The sequence below is a fragment of the Pantherophis guttatus genome, chromosome 3 (assembly GCF_059756535.1).
Source record: "Pantherophis guttatus breed Tessera chromosome 3, ASM5975653v1, whole genome shotgun sequence".
Classification (NCBI taxonomy): Eukaryota; Metazoa; Chordata; class Lepidosauria; order Squamata; family Colubridae; genus Pantherophis; species Pantherophis guttatus.
The window spans coordinates 151,514,855-151,532,819 of NC_142065.1; the positions used below are offsets into that span (position 1 = coordinate 151,514,855).

The 17,965-nt window shown below is 35.7% G+C and overlaps 1 protein-coding gene across 2 annotated transcripts in view; it reads left to right on the plus strand.

Moving 5' to 3' along the window:
- CDKAL1 (CDKAL1 threonylcarbamoyladenosine tRNA methylthiotransferase) overlaps positions 1–17,965 on the plus strand; it is a 312,732-nt gene that overhangs the window by 227,194 nt on the left and 67,573 nt on the right. For both annotated transcript variants that reach the window (XM_034429250.3, XM_034429252.3), the window contains 2 exons: positions 2,380–2,560; positions 3,403–3,465. In XM_034429250.3, the coding sequence (XP_034285141.2) occupies positions 2,380–2,560; positions 3,403–3,465 (244 nt within the window). The remainder of the gene's footprint in view (positions 1–2,379; positions 2,561–3,402; positions 3,466–17,965) is intronic.

A 17,965-nucleotide genomic window follows, 5' to 3' on the forward strand; every position in this document is an offset into this window, starting at 1 on the left:
AAAAGGGGGGAAAGAAAAAAGAGATGGGAAAGGGAGAGAAAGAAAAGGGGGGAAAAGCCATGGAAAAATATTTTGGCTTTTTTTAAAACCACAATACGTTTTTAAAAAGTGGACCCTTGCAATTAAAGATTACAATTAAGACAGAAGAACACAAATTACAGAAAGAAGCAAAATATTCTAACGATGGATATATTGAAAGATATTTTGGAAAAAAATAAACTTAAAAATGAATTTTAATAGTATCAATAGAAACATCTGCCTCTATGTTCAGACTGAGTCTAAAAATGTTATGGAAGAGGAACAAGGTTTACCTGACAAGATTGATACTGAGTTGAAAATGGATTTACAAATGACAAGCTACAAGAATGACATAGAAAAAGATGCTACCCTGGAGATACAAAAGGAACCAGATGTTATTTTAATAATTAAAATGGATGTACACACAATAAACCAAGAGAGTGACTTGGATAATTTTCCCATATTGGATCTGCAGAAGAGGCTTGTTAAAATTTTGAAGAACCTCATGAGAAGAGACAAAGAAAAATAAAGTTCTAAGGCATTATTTGAATCGACTTAGATTTTGTTAGAGGTAAGAGGAAGGAATATAAAGTTGATTTATTTGATCAAGATTAAAATAAATATGTTGTTAAATCTGGTAACCCATAAAAGACTTTTACTGATACTAGGATCGAAATGATTATGCTTTATGGATTTATTTCCAAGGGAAAGCAGAGATCGTTTGTTGTATTTTAAGAGAAAGTGCTAAGTTACTAAAATTGTATATTATATGATGAAATTGGAAAGTCACTTCTTTACATATTATTTTTTTCTCTAATTTTTTCTATTTTTCCCTTCTTCCTTTTCTGTACTTTCTACGTTTTATCTGTATTTTTCAGTTTGTACTAATTTTTATTGTTGTAATTAGAACCGTTAATAAAATTACTATAAAAAGGGTAGTTATAGAAATTAATATTCATTAAGTAGAATGAGATTTTTTTAAAAAAGATACTTGTGTTCCCTCATGTTCCTCTTGAAGCACATAGGCAAAGAATGTGTAAAGGTTTACAACTATCAGCACTGACAACCACAGCTGAGCTTAGTAGTGCTAATAGATCAGTAACAACTACATTATACAATTTTTACAGGTTTCCCACACCTTCATTTGGTGGAAATTTTTGATATATGGTCATCTATCTTCAAATGCAAAAATTGATGTAAGAACCATTAATATGAAATAGTAGTTCCATGCATTATTTCATGCCATGCAATACTATTTTGCCTTTAAAAAAAATCTGTTCAAAACCCAACTGTATTTAAAGATCTGTACAGATTCTCAGTCATCCAGGTCATGGTTGTCCCAAAAATGCATTTTCAGGAGGCACCTGGACTTTCTAGTTTTTTCTGAAGAAGCTTCTTGAATGAAAACCGAAATGTCTTCAAAAGGAAAAACAAGAAAGTACAGTTGCCTCCTGAAAAAGCACCTTTGGGATATGTTTAAAGATATTTCTATCTTTCAAGATTGTTTATTTACACAGAAATACACACCGATTCATACATCCAAAGAGTCAAGGCAGTTTGCAATTAAATAAAGCAGCAACAAAGTTGAATATAAATACATGGCTGCTGTTCTGCCTTCACCACCCAAACACCCAGAAGTTGTGGTGTGGGGCTCCTGCCCCCTTCTTGAAGGGTGAGAGAACTTTCAACATATCATCCTTCAGAGACTTGTATGGAATGGCCTGAATCTTGGTAGGAAAACAACATTGAAAACAATACAGCACTGCACAAACTTGATTGGCCTTTGGCTTCAGATTAACAACAACAAACAGTAATGAAGATTAACAAAATTAAATCTAGCGTTACTTTTTCCCGTCTCCCAGTTGCAGCACTGCCACACGCTCAAGTGAAGTCGTTTCTAAAAATTAATTTCTTTTTTTAAGGTTGGATCCGTCTTGCGTTGCTGAAAGACAAGATATATTGTCTTTCAAATTTTAGCTACTTCTTTAGAGTCTTGGCAGCCATCTGTATTATAAGCATCCAAACCATTTGGCAGTCATAGCTTCTCTGAGTAAACCTTGGGAATTGTAGTTTGTAGATTTTGTTTTGTTTTGTTGAATGCTGAGAAATTTCTGTCAGGAATTGTACATCCCCCTCATGAAATGAAAATGCAAAGTTTCTTGGCGAGAAACCATGATATTTAAATTGCCTGTTGAAGGTTGCTGTGTAGACTTTTCTGCATATGAAGATATTTATAATGTTATTTTCCACAGGCAGTGCATTTCAAAAATATTAAAGTAATATGATGCAACACTAATTGTCCATTTTGCTGAAGGAAAAGTTGTCTGGTATTCAACTTAATTTTTTCCCCACTCATTTCAGAGTACCTGGAATAACAATTGCTACAGACATCATTTGTGGGTTTCCAGGGGAAACCGATGAAGATTTTCAAGAAACCATGAAACTTGTTGAAGAATACAAGTTTCCAAGTCTTTTTATTAACCAGTTTTATCCACGCCCTGGGACTCCAGCTGCAAAAATGCCTCAGGTTCCAGCTCAAATAGTAAGAGTTATTTTTTTTCCTTTTCCTTCTTTAAAAAATAAAACATTTTAGGTGAAATATTATTCACATGGTATAGATATAGTGGATGCTGCTGATTTTTTTTTAAAAAAAACCTTTATTTTGCAATAGATAGGGGACATTATTCAGTTTTATTGAGCTGATTTAGTTCAAAGTTTCGTTGAAATGTCTTACATCATTATACTGTATATATAACCTACATTACATATGTACGTGATGTACAGTGTTAACTAGTACAACTTCAAAACTCTAGTTATATATATATATATATATTTGTAGCACCAGGTTCCCAATGATACAAATCAGAGGACAGGAGAGACAGAGCAAAATAATGTTAGAGAAGGGACATATCACAGTGAAATGATCTGCTCAAATCTACCAAATAATCTTGTTTCCAATTTCGGTGACCAGACAGTGATTCTCTCTGTCCCCCTGAGAATATCAAACTTTGGTGCATATTGATCCAACATCCCTGATGATGTTACCTAGTTAGGGTAATGAAATGTCTGCAAGAAAACAAGCATGCTCAGAGAGCACCAAGGATCCTTCATGGTGGGGAAGAGTTTCTGGTTTTGTTATTTTCACTGACCAAAAATATACACAAGTGTACAGTAACAAACTGGGGAATGTACTCTTTGTATCTGTTTACATTGCTTGCTAGTAATTTTATTTCTCTCCTTAGATGAAGATAACTATTTTTAAAGGACAGAGATTTTTTTTTCTTTGCAAAATTGTATCCATTGGTATTTTCTGTATACATGAAATATGTTATTTCTGTATTTCTAATTTTCCTTAAAAATCATGTTTTTCTTCTTTCCCTACAGAAGAAACAAAGAACAAAAGAACTGTCCAAACTATTTCATTCGTACAATCCATATGATCACAAGGTAAAAATAAAATGCAGAATATTTTTAATTACACTATGATATTCATATTATTTAACTATTAAAGCTGAGTAATGTCTTGGTCTATACATGTTGGCTACAAAAAAGTATTTTAAGGATCCATTATGGGAAACAGAATCTAAATATATGAAAAATAGTATTTTTCTTTGGCTGGAATTTACGGCCTTCCATTTTGCTAGCTCTCTTAGTCATTGCTTTTCATGGATCAATGAATTGTCATGTCTTCCTTTTTTCTCCTTCAGTAGTATGTTTTGTTTTTAATTAAGTCTCAAGAGCTTAGCAGGACTTTGAAACATTGGGTTCTTTTAACGTGGACAAGAATCTGCAGTTTTTAAACTTGTCATCAGTGATCCATTTATCAGTCAGCTGAATTACTTGATTTGTCTATACTGTTCTGGCTGGAATTTCAATATGTCTCCATATTGTAGACATTTCTGTGGAGATGCTTCTTTCATATTTCCTGTAAGTCAGACATAATTTTAGAGTGGTATGTTGGAATAGAGCAGCTCCCATGACTGCCAAACTCAGTGAAATGAAATAAGAAGGGGTGACACAAACCCTGAAAAGTTAAGCTTCCATGTTGGATAATCAGTTATTTAACTTTTCTTTTGAGTGGAGAAAACGGGGATCTTCATTGTGATCCTGTTGTTGTATTTGAGTATCTTATTCTCAGGAAAGGAATTAAAAAGTATTATAGTTGACGAGTCAAGAATCATAGCCATTGTGCAATTATGCTTAGGACCAACTGAGACCTGACATGAGTCAACAATAATGAAGGCATGATTGTAGAGGTGAGTTAACAGTACTTTATTGCATATGAGAAGGCAATCCCTGCTCTCTTCCGGATGTTTCTTGTCTTCCACCTCCTCCTCCTCTTCCTCCTTGCAATGCCAGGGTTAATAGGACAAATTTCAAAACATGTAAATTGATTAAAAAAGGGAAAAAAAGGAAAACACATGGAATTATTTCATTGCATGGTAGAGCAGAAGATACTTAAATTAAATGTAAGAGTATCTCAGTTAAGAAGCAAGAGAAGCAATTGAGCATCCGGAAACCTTTGAAATATTTTCACCTCTGAATTTTGCGGTGGGACATTTTTTCCATTCATACTTCTGCACCTCCTCCTGTTCTTTTATTAGCACTTCTGTCTAGAGTTTGGTTATTGGTGTCCCTCAGCTCCAGTCCAGTTCGTTTCTATTGTGGTCCTTACATATCCAAATATCCTGAAATCAATCTGACTTTGTTTGTGAGCAGGTACATTCATTTTTCATATTACTGAATGTAAGGGGTGGAAAAGAATATAAATATTTAGGTTTGTTATTCCAATATTTTCTTAGGTATTTTAACATACCTAAAATAACAAAAGTAGCAGAGATGAATGACAAATAGCTTTTGAAAAATATGTTTTGCGAGACTAGAGGAATACAGCAAAGTCAAAGATACGATCTTCCGAACAAATCTGGGTTCCAGAGATTTGAAGTTTGTATCTATTAATCTTAATTAATAAGTTCCTTTACCCAGATTCATTCCTGCTACCGGAAGCAGCTCCTATATACAAATCCCATGCAATTGTTTTTAGCTTAAACATTTGCTGTAACCTAATAATGTTCACAGGACGTTAAAATTTCTAGGTTATAGTTTCTGTAATTCAATACATTCATGCAGCTGCTGCCTTAGGGTGGCCCAGTTATTTAATTCACTTTACATATTTTAGTTCTTAATATTTTCCACAGATGCAGTGCTTAAGACTATAATTCTTTTCAATTCTTTGAAGTTAGCCGAAATGACTTCAGTGATTCCGCCTCCCCCCCCCTCTATATTATGGCTATAATACAGCAAAATCCTAATCTTTAAAGAAGATAGTGGGTGGTTTGTATTCTTCACTGTCCGTCTCCTTTCTCTTCAGCACAATTCCAAAACTTCTTTTGCTTTCCAACTGGAAGAGATGGCTGAATTAGACAGGACACCAAAAGCAGGGTGTGTGCATGAAACTCTGAAATAGGGCCAAGGGGATTAGCGTAGTGCCAGAAATATTTCCACGTAGAATCTAAATCATACAATGCAGTAATTGCATAATATGGATTTATCTGCATAGCTGCAGGGTTTTTTCCTGTTAGTGTTTAGAAATTTAGCTTCTGAAAGTTTCTATGCAAGGGAAACTTAAGGAGAAGGCACAGTCTAGTTTTTGGTGTTTCAAACACTTGTCTAGTTTGTCATCCTCCTCACAGACACGTGCAAAAATATGTGCTTACTTACTGACTGCGATTGAAGCACTGTCTCCATAAAATAGAGCAGAACTCTTCCCAACCATAAAGTAGAGTAGATCATTCATTCATTCATTCATTCATTCATTCATTCATTCATTCATTCAATCAATCAATCAATCAATCAGTCAGTCAATCTCACCTTTATTATTTCTAGAAATAACTCAAGAGGGCAAACATATTCCTCTTCCTCCTCCTATTTTCCTCACAACAACAACTATGTGAGGTGAGTTGGGCTGCGAGAATGTGACTGACCCAAGGTCATCCAGCTGGCCTTAGCCATGAAAAAGGAGGGACTAGAACACACCGCATCCTGGTTTCTAGCCTGTTGCCTTAACCACTAAACCAAACTGGTTCTCTTTGATTTTTGTTTTTAATTTTCTTTCCCACTTTTTATCCTGAGTTTTTCAGATGCAACAAAGCTCCTTTTTCTAGTTCTTAGGATATATCTACCTCCATAAAGATTCACACCTCAGATACTGTGAACTGTGAGTTTAATAGCTCACAGTTCAAGGGCACTATAGTTGTGTTAAAACAAATAAGGTTGCCAGGTGTCCACTATTTGAGCAGACAGTCCGCTTTTTTCACATTATGTTCACTATTTTTTTTCACAAAATAGTAGACATTTTTTTTATTCAAAAGCTTTATGATTGTATATTTTTTAATATTTCTCAACTTTTTTTAAAAAAAAATTTATATGCCGCCCTTCTCCGGAGACTCAGGGCGGCTTACAATGCGCTAAGCAATAGCCTTCATCCTTTTTGTATATTTATACAAAGTCAGCTTATTGCCCCCACAACTGGGTCCTCAATTTACCTACCTGAGAAAGGATGGAAGGCTGAGTCAACCTTGAGCCTGGCGAGATTCGAACCTGCAGTAATTGCAGGCAGCTGGTCTTAATAACAGGGTGCTTTAGACCACTGTACTACCAAGGCTCTTGGTAGTTGTACTGAAATTAAGGAATTATTCCTTAAACACAAAGAATTAATCAAAGCTGTGCAGTCAAATAAAAAATACACACGACAGTAAAGTAAAATGTAATTTAATATTTTACATATTATTATAATATATTTGATGTTTTGAATTTTAAGTAAAGTTTCGAAGCGATTATTTTAATACGTGTTAAAATGTTTGTAAGAAAATATATAATTTAATTGTAAATTTTTTTTTATTTTTTTACTACTTAACACCCCCCCCCCCACTTGTCCGCTATTTTTTGGAAGCAGACCTGGCAACCCTAAAAACAAACAAACAAACAAAATGGCAGAGGTTAATGCATGCCCCAGGAGTCTGTTGAAAACCTTCAGAGAACAAGATGTCAGAATTAACAAATAATGATGGGGTTTCTTTTATCATTCTGAAAGTCTTTCTTTAAATTGGAAAAGCTGTAAACTAGGATTTTTCTCATTTAGTTTTTCCTAAATTAGGTGGTGGGAATGGATTTCATTCAAACTCAGGTACCTTCCATTCATGTAGTTGTAAGCTCTAAACTCATACTCTGATTTGGGTTTAAGCAATCTTGTTTCATTTAGCATTTGAAAGCATGAGTGAAGGCAATTTTATATTATTATATTATAATAATTATAATAGTATATTATATAAATTAAGGCCTGTCTGTAGTATGATAATACAGTATGTTTGTGATTCAGATTGTCTTCATTCTGCAATTGTATCTGTTTCAGGGATACTATTTTGCCTTGCACTTTAGAAATCAACTTGCATTCCTAAATTCTGAGGCCTAACTGTAAAAAGCTATTCCTATTTGATCTCTTTGCTGTTGATTTTGCTGTTGACTATAATTTCTTTCTTCAGTATTAGCTTATTTTTACTCAAAAACTTGTAAGGTGAGCTATAATCCTTGAACATGTAATGTAGAAACACCCTACATTATTTCTACTATTATGTGCTATGCTTGTTCAAAATTCCATGGATTCCTTTCAGATTCAAAAAGGCAGTTTCAGTGTTTTTTCCAATCCAGTATGATTTACGTTGTTAAAATTTCATGTCAAGTCTCCCTTAAACTGTTTCACTTTTCCAGTATTAGCTACTTCATTTTTAAAGGTGTTTTCATATCTTGCATAGAAGAGGGTATTTTTCCTTTTTGAAAGCAAATAAGAGATGTCTAAGAAGATGGAATATGTTTTACAGTTTAGTGCAGGAAAGAATGTTCTCCTTGAGGAAAAATGCTTTTAATATAGCATTTTCCATAATGCAAAAGACATTTTTCTAATGAATTTTAACTTTGTTTCTCTGAGGTAGAGTAGCTTCTACAACTTCTCTTAATAAAAGTCACATGGAGGGGACACATTCTGAAGAGTAGCTACCGTATTTTTCAGACTATGAGATGCACCTGACTACAAGACTCAGCTAAATTTAGAAGAGGAAAACAACAACAAAAAAAAAGGTTTTGGCCTCCCTTTTTTCAGGCCTTTTTTCGGGCCTTTTCCAGTATGTTTTCGTTCTGTTTCCGGGACTTCTTTCAGGCCATTTTTGAGGCTTTTTTCAGCCCGTTTTTGGGGCTTTTTTGGCCCATTTTTGAGGCTTCTTTTGGCCTGTTTTCGGGGTTTTTTTGGCCCATTTTTGAGGCTTTTCTGGAGTCGTTTTCATGGCTTTTTGGAGCTGTTTTTGAGGCTTTTTTTGGCCTGTTTTTGAGGCTTTTTTGGCTCATTTTTTCTGAAAAAACAGGCCAAAAAAAGCTGAAAAGATGGGCCTAAAAAGCCCTCAAAACAGACCAAAAAAGCCTCAAAAACAGGCTGAAAAAAGCCTCAAAAATGGGCCCAAAAACCTCAAAAACAGGCTGAAAAAAGCCCCCAAAACAGGCCCAGAAAGCCTCAAAAACAGGCCAAAAAAAGCCTTGAAGATGGGCCAATAAAGGTCCGAAAACAGGGCATACGGAGGCCAAAAAATGGCTGGTGGGTGGGCGGGGCTTCGGCAATATTCGGTCTATAAGATGCACAGACATTTTTGCCCCCTTTTGGGAGACAAAAAAGTGTGTCTTATAGTCCGAAAAATACGGTAAATGGTGAACTAAAATTTATTTAAAAACTTAGTTAATTGTGTTGACTACAAGAAAAGTTCGGTAATTGACATCTGGACAATAATTTTATTAAGCTAAATTCAAAATTATAAAATAAAACCAAAAGCTTTTAAATTTTTAAATGCTGTATTAGCTAAGACAGAAAAAAAATAACAGAAGAGTGGATAGGAAGAATTAAAATTAGCTGCTGTCCATGCCATAAGCCTACATGTAGTTTCAATCTAATGGAATATGAAATAGCTGACAGATATGCACACTGATTTATGATGTGCTGAGATGGTTTCAGATTATGCCAGTGATTTCTCCAAAGCTGTCCTCTCCTGAAACAGATAATTTTTGAAATTATAAATCCAGCCTTTCTCTCAGCCTCCTTTCCATAGTTTTTGAAGGTCAAAACAGCTAGACGATTTTTACAGTAAAGTTTATCTTAGAAGATTTTCAAAAACAAGCAAGCAATATTTACAGAGTCCTTTGCAGTGTACCTCCCCTTCTTTAGGCTTTTAAACAAATCTAGTCTGAGATTGTATTGTGTTGCATACTAGAACCTTATAATATATTAGGCAGTATAATAAAACCCACTTATGGGATTGAAGCTTGGTTGAGCCTTATTTTTTTCAGGTTTCCCTTAATAAAGCCTCTATTCCATGAGTGACTAACAACAATAAGAAGACTCTCTGCTTGGCTAACACACCACAAAGATTGTAAACCAACTATCAGAATAATACATAGTGTAGATTATTTCCATAGGGATTGTTAATTAGGTTGATGCTGTTGGGTACATCATCTCCATCCACCAATTTTTCCCTGTTATGGTACTGAATAGAGGAGATATCATCACCTGGTGTTCTACTTTCTCTATTCTGCTGCCGTTATGCCCACAAAAGGTTTAAAGATGGAATAAACAAAGGCCACTCCCTTGGGACTGTCAATGCTAATTACTCAGTAATGTTTCCTGTGGCTCTGAAAAGTTCAGTGCTGTAGATAAATTCATTTCTGTTGTTCACATCTCCCTCCCTGCTTTTGGCCCATTGCCTATTATTTTTAGGTTTTTTTCTGTTTAATGATGTGTAATGAATAAACATAAAGTTATATTTTGGCTAGCTGTGTTGAGTGGTGTGTGCTTGCCCTGATCTGTATAGAAGAATTGGCTGGGAGTATGCTAGGTGCAAACCAAACTGAAAATTATCCAAAAAGGTTTTCTAACAAATAGAAGAAATGAAAGTATGAGGCTTGAGTGTTTCCTGAACATGGGCATGATAGATATATGGAAGAAAATAAGATCAAATCCAGGAAAGCAAGCATGGAAGGACACTGCCAGATGTCTTGAACAAGCAAGCAACTTGAAGCTTGAAAGCTCACCTTGATAGCGACATCTCTCTTAACTCCCTTTGTTACTTCAACTTGGATTTGAAATGTTTTTATTAATGAGTTTTCAAAATATCAAATGAAAAATATAAAACTAAAAGTGAACAACTTGATTCATAGAGTTTCATGATAGGAAGATTTCAATAGTCCTCTGGTGGGTCTCTCTTAAAAATATAAGAAATGCTTAACCAAGCAGCTTTATCTAAGCTTGTCTATTTCAATAGACAACACTAGATTTGTCTGCTTTGCTAAACATTCCCCTCTTTTTTTGGAGAGTAGGTTTGTACTGTATGTTATTGTATCCAGATGCATTTTTAATCCTGTGTATTATCCACTGGTCCACTTTATGAGGTACATATTTTAAATAAATAATAACATATATGCACATCAAGCATAAATTCAGATTTTGTCAGATATCCTCTGATTTCTGGAAGTGTTCTCATATTTGGGAGGGGTTTCTCCTGTACTTTGTGAAGTTCTATACTTAAGATTTTAGATTTGTGTAGGATGTACTTTGGGAATAATGTAGAGCTTTTGAAAAATAAGTTGTGTTTCTGTCTGAATCCTTAAAAAACCAGATTTTCGCTTTCTATGGCTATTTCAACAATCATGTCACATTAGTCTTCCTACTTTACTCTTGTGATTGCTCCAGCAAACTAACTGAAAGAGAAGGAGGCAAATATTCTTTTCTGGGTTGGGTAGCCTCAGAACCAGCTAATATCGGCCTCTTACCTGGTTCCAACTTTTAACGTGATCGAGGATGTGTGACATCCTCTATTAATGTTTTATTCTAGATCAAAGCATAGAAAGGAATTGTTCTTTCTACAGAGATATATATAACATTTGCATACCATTAAAATATTATATTATAATAATATAATAATATAATATAATATAATATAATATAATATAATTAATATAATATAATATAATATAATATAATATAATATAATATAATATAATATAATATAATATAATATAATATAATTTTATTATTATAGAGTCAGTTTCACCTAGTGGCTAAGGCACCAGGCTACAAAACAAAAGACCATGAGTTCAAGTCATGCTTAGCCATGAAAATCAGCTGGGTGACTTTGGGCCAATCATTCACTCTCAGCCCAACCCACTTCACAGGGTTGTTGTTGCGAGGAAATAGGAGAAAGAAGGTGTGTTGGATATATTCACTGCCTTGAGTTATTTGTGAAAATAATAAAGGCAGGAAACGAATGAATGAATGAACGAACGAACGAACGAATGAATGAATGAATAGTACATATTTATAGTACATGTGATATGTAGTGCATATTTACAGTACAACATTATAAAATATTGTGTCAATGAAGTTATTTTATTACCGGTAACTCACAGAATCACCTTTCACTGAGAGACATTTTTATGTTTTCTATAAGGTAGAGATGTATTTACAAAGGCAGGATAGAATAAAATCCTCAAGTTGAGAGTCTGAAGTATTTCTCCTGCTAAACTCTAAACATTACCATGTGAACCATTCCTGCCATCTTGATTGTATTTTGTTCTGGTTCAGTAGGACAAGATACCCCTTTTCTAAGAGTTATTCTCAAAGCTTTGTCTTCAGCTAGAATGTCACTCATAAGCACCCATCATAATACGTGGTGTATTTTAGTTTTGAAATCTATTCACTTGTATAAAACTTACTGATATTATTTTTAACAGCATGCCTTACATATTCATTCTGATATGTATGTTAAGTGGCTTGTAGAATTATGTGATACATTCCAACATTACGTTTGGAAATAACGTTTTAATAAGGGATTTTAATCCTATGTGAAATCATTGGGATGAAAAAGCCTAGAGTAGTATAATTAATCTCCTTCATAGATTATTGCCTTGTCATGGCGAAGGAGCTTGCGTAGCTCAATGAAGCTATGAGCTATGCCATGCAGGGGCCGCCCAAGACGGATAGGACATAGCAGAGACCTCTGACAAAACGTGATCCAGTGGAGAAGGAAATGGCAACCCACTCCAGTATCTTTGACATGAAAAACCCATGGACAATACCAAAAGGAAAAAAGATATGATGCCGAAAGATGAGCCCCTCAGGTCAGAAGGTATCCAATATGCTACTGGGGAAGTGTAGAGGGCTAGTACTAGTAGAACCAGAAAAAAATGAAGCGACAGGGCCAAAGCCGAAAGGACGCTCAGCTGTGGATGTATCTGGTGGTGAAAGGAAAGTCCGATGCTGCAAAGATCTTTTCTCCATAGTAACCTGGAATGTAAGATCCATGAATCAAGACAAGCTGGATGTGGTCAAACAAGAGATGACAAGACTAAACATCTATATCTTAGGAATAAGTGAATTAAAATGGACAGGAATGGGTGAATTTAATTCAGATGACCATCAGGTATACTACTGTGGCCAAGATATGGAGTAGCCTTCATAGTCAATAACTGGAATAACAGGTAAGTTTGGCTTTGGAGTACAAAATGAAGCAGGGCACAGGCTGATAGAATTTTGTCAAGAGAATATGATGATCATAGCAAATACTCTTTTCCAACAACCCAAGAGACGACTCTACACAGGGACATCACCAGACGGTCAACACAGAAATCAGATTGACTATGTGCTCTGCAGCCAAAGATGGAGAAGCTCTATACAGTCAGTAAAAACAAGACCAGGAGCTGACTATGGCTCAGCTCATGAGCTTCTTGTTGCAAAATTTAGGCTTAAATTGAAGAAAGTAGGGAAAAGCACTAGGTCACTCTGGTATGAACTAAATCATATCCCTGATGAATATACAGTAGAAGTGACAAATAGATTTAAGGAATTAGATCTGATAGACAGAGTGCCTGAAGAACTATGGATGGAGGTTCGCAACATTGTACAAGAGGTAGCAACTAAAACCATCCCAAGAAAAAGAAATGCAAGAAAGCAAAATGGCTGTCTGAAGAAGCTTTGCAAATAGCTGAGGAAAGAAGGGAAACGAAAGACAAGGGAGAAAGAGAAAGATACACCCAATTGAATGCAAAATTCCAGAGAATAGCTAGAAGAGATAAGAATGCATTCTTAAATGAACAGTGCAAAGAAATAGAAGAATACAATAGAACAGGGAGGACCAGAGATCTCTTCAAGAAAATTGGAAATATGAAGAGAACGTTTCATGCAAAGATGGGCATGATAAAGGACCAAAATGGCAGGGACCTAACAGAGACAGAAGAGATTAAGAAGAGGTGGCAAAATTACACAGAAGAACTATACAAGAATGAGCTTAACATCCCTGATAATGATGATGGGGTGGTCACTGACCTCGAGCCAAACATCCTAGAATGTGAAGTCAAATGGGCCTTAGGAAATCTGAGCAACAACAAAGCTAGTGGAGGTGACAGTATTCCAGCTCAGTTCAGTGATGGGTTCCTCTGGTTCAGCCCAGTTCCCCCAAGCCAGTAGCAGTGACGATATGATGTCACTGAACCGGTTTTGCCTCCCCGCCCCTGCCCCCCGCATTATTCTTACCTTTTCTTTGGCCCCACCCCCAATCTGTTGCTCCCTCCTGAGTCCCAGCTGATCGTCTAGAGGGAAAAAAACTGTTTAAACTCTTGCTGCGGGGCTTCAAAGGGCCGCCCTACAGCTGATCAGTGCTAAAAGAAAACAAATGAGTAGATCGGTGCCTGCAAAAATAAATGGGTAGACCAGTGCCTCAAAAAATAAATGGGTAGACCGGTGCCTCCAAAAACAAATGAGTAGACCGGTGCCTACAAAAATAAATGGGTAGACTGGTACAGCTCTGCAAGCAGTTAAAAGCCTGGTAGACCAGTACCTCTGCTAAATCCTAAAGAATTGTCACATGATCATAAAGCCATGCCCACAAAATAAGCCATGCCCACAGAACCGGTAGTAAAAAATTTTAGAACCCACTCCTGGCTCAGTTATTCAAAATCTTAAAAGACGCTACACTCAATTTGCCAGCAAATTTGGAAAACTCAACAGTGGCCACAGGATTGGAAAAGATCAGTTTACATTCCAATTCCAAAGAAAGACAATGCCAAAGAATGTTTGAACTGTCGCACCATTGCACTCATTTCACATGCTAGTAAGATTATGCTTAAAATCCTACAAGCTAGGCTCCAGGAGTATGTGGATTGAGAACTACCAGAAGTACAGGTAGGATTTCGAAGAGTCAGAGAACTAGAGATCAAATTGCCAATATACGCTGGATCATGGAGAAAGTTAGGGAGTTCCAAAAAAACATCTACTTCTGCTTCATTGACTATGCTAAAACCTTTCATTGTGTGGACACAATAAATTGTGGCAAGTTCTTAAAGAGATGGGAGTACCAGATCATCTTATTTGTCTCTTGAGAAACTTATATGCGGATCAAGAAGCAACAGTGAGAACTAGACACAGAACCACTGATTGGTTCAAAATTGGGAAAGGAGTCCAGCAAGGCTGCATACTGTTGCCCTGCCTATTTAACTTATATGCAGAGCACATCATTAGAAAGGCAGGGCTAGATGAATCAAAAGCTGGAATTAAGTTTGCCAGGAAAATATCAACAACTTCAGAGATGCAGATGATACCACTTTAATGGCAGAAAGTGAAGAAGAACTAAAGAGCCTCTTGATGCAGGTAAAGAAGGAGAGTGCAAAAGTTGGCTTGAAACTCAACTTTAAGAAAATTAAGATCATGGCATCCGGCCCTCTCAATTCCTGGCAAATAGATGGGGAAGAAATGGAGGTAGTGACAGATTTTATTTTCCTGGGCTCCAAGATCACCGCAGATGGGGAATGCAGCCAAGAAATTAAAAGACACTTGCTCCTGGGAAGGAAAGCCATGGCAAATCTAGACAGCATACTAAAAAGCAGAGACATCACCCTGCCAACAAAAGTGCGTATAGTCAAGGCTATGGTTTTCCCAGTTGCAATGTATGGCTGTGAAAGTTGGACCATAAGAAAGGCTGAGCACCAAAGAATTGAGGCCTTTGAACTATAGTGCTGGAGAAGACTCCTGCAAGTCCCTTGGACTGCAAGGTGATCAAACCGGTCAGTCCTAGAGGAGATCAACCCTGTCTGCTTTTTAGAAGGCCAGGTCCTGAAGATGAAACTCAAATACTTTGCCCACCTAATGAGAAGGAAGGACACTGGAGAAGAGTCTAATGCTGGGAAAGATTGAGGACAAACGAAGAAGGGGACGACAGAACGAGGTGACTGGATGGAGTCACTGAAGCAGTAGGCGTGAGCTTAAATGGACTCCAGAGGATGGTAGAGGACAGGAAGGCCTGGAGGAACATTGTCCATGGGGTCGCGATCGGTCGGACATGACTTCGCAATTAACAACAAAAGTATAATTAATGTATAGCTAGACTGATAGATACATATACTCTTAAGTCTCAACAAATAAATCCTTAATGCTGTTTTACTCTCACAGTCATATATTTATGAAGGTATGCATTGTCCACATATGCATATGTGCGTGTACATATAAATAAATATCAAAGAGATACAAGTGATTTATTCTGAATTTTCACACAAAACGGAAATTGTGTAAACTCCCCCACAAATACTCTATGAAATTTGCTAATAGTACATTCACAATGGTTTTTCTTTTTCTTTTTTTTTTTTTTTTTTTTTGCTGAGAGACATTAATCAGGAAGCATCCGTAACAGTTTAATGTAGAAATGCATGAACATTTGTTTTCTTTCACAAGTTTTGAAGAGAAAGGATGCATATTGTAAAACCGAGACATTCAGGATTACTGTATTTAAACTGCTTGCGCAGGACAAGTCATTAAATGCTGATTCTTGTGTCAGGCAGACAGTGGCAGCTGCTTATTAATGCATGGCATTATCCCATATTAAATCAGCAATGAATGGACAGCTTGACAGAATCTGTCATCAGACGAAACAATATTAAAATAATTTCAAAACCCACTTTTAACTTTTTTTTTTTTTTGCTACACATTTGGGTTTTTATTAATCCTTCCTTCTCTGAGCAGCAAACATTGCTTCTTCAGCTCTTTACCGCCTAACAAAGCCCTTCCTGCTAGCTTTTTGGCGACCGTGCAAGCTTATTTAGGGTTTGCTCTGCAGATTGTGGCCAAGAGCCTATGAAGAAAATTTCCATTTCCAAGCACATCATTGTGGAGAAGCACTCTGTGGTCTTTTCATTTTGATTGATGGGTTTGGTTTTGCACCATCTGGCTTCTGATAGGCTGCATTAATCATTGCTGGGGAAAGAAAACCAAGAAAATATATTCATGCCTGTTTAATGTGTAGACATGTCACCGTTAAGAGTGGTGAGGTGTTTTTTTGAGATATTAGAAACAGTCATATTGGTAGTTAAAAATCAGTTAGATGTAAAATTGTACCGTTTACACAATGATCTGTTTACATATTTGACTATTTCAGAGTTGTTCAGGAACACAATTGTGCTTCACTTCAGATGCCATAATGTATACACGATCTATTTTTTTTATGAATTGTTCCTATTTCTACTCATTATGTTGTTCTATATTTATTTAGCATATTTAGCACTTCTATTTGTTTATGAATGTGGGGAGTTTTTTAGAGTTGGGGAAAAGGGTTGATTTTCAGCCTAGTCCAACTGACTTTTCTGCAGAAGTATGCAATTTTGACTCTCATATCCCTTCACTAGATTTATATTTATTGAAATATAACTTATCTGTAAGATAATAGATTGGAAAAATCTGCTTTTCGTAGTATTTAAAGTTTGCCCTGATTTGAGCACTATCAGGAATATATAGCATTTAACAGCATCTGCCTGTATGCTATATGAAAAACTGTATTATTTTTTTCGTAGGAAAGCCTTGGGACTGCTATTAAATCCACAATTCTTGATGTTTAACGAAATGGTCAAGAATATGCTTACGTGGGTTTCTTTAAGAGTAACATTATTAGTATTTAAATATTATTTTATCTTTTGTTTGCTACAGACATTTGATAAAATTAAATCGAGCCTGTTTGGTGAAGTAATGGGCAGAATATAATCAGTTCACATGAAATAATTTTCAAACAATTTTGAAGCAGAATTAGCAAATGCATATGTGGTGCAAGCTTTACACCTTTTTTCACGTCTGCTATAAAACTTTTATTAGGATAGAGCATACAGTAATCAGAACAGAAATTTTAGTATATATTTACCTTCCTTCCAATTAAAGAAACAACACCTGTCAAGTTTAGTTTATTTAGAGCAATATTTTAGATCTAAGTTAGGAAAAATTGTTTAAGTTTTTTGGGGGGCCATATGGCACAATTTGTTTAGGTTGGGACAGAATCAGTATTGTGATGGGGAGTTGTTTTACATTTGAAGAACTATTTGAAGGAAAGCAAAACCAATTCAGATTAGTTTAGTTATTTTGTATATTTGCTTCTGTGATAGTTCAGTGATCTTAATCTCTGTAGCCCTGATTCTAAAGATTCTCTGTGTTTATATTTTAAATACAATTGCTTCATTGAATACAGAGTTCTGGTACTTTTTAAATACGAGATGTCTATTATATTATACCCAAGAATTGTCACCTGGATATCATTTAATATAGAACGCATTAACTAAGCCTGTCTTTGAGCTCCAGTGATTTAGTTAGCCGGTTCTTTATAGCAAACTCAACATAGCTGATAATCTCCTAAGAATTGTGAATGAAACTGTAAATCTGCCTGTTAAAAGCAAAGCAATATATTTGCAGTAGAAGAGAAAATGTGCATCTTAGGGTTTTATTTATTTATTTCTATCCCACCTTTATTATTTTTACAAATAACTCAATAAAAGTGGGACATAATCAACACACCTTCCTCCTCCTTTTATCCCCACAACAGTCCTGTGAGGT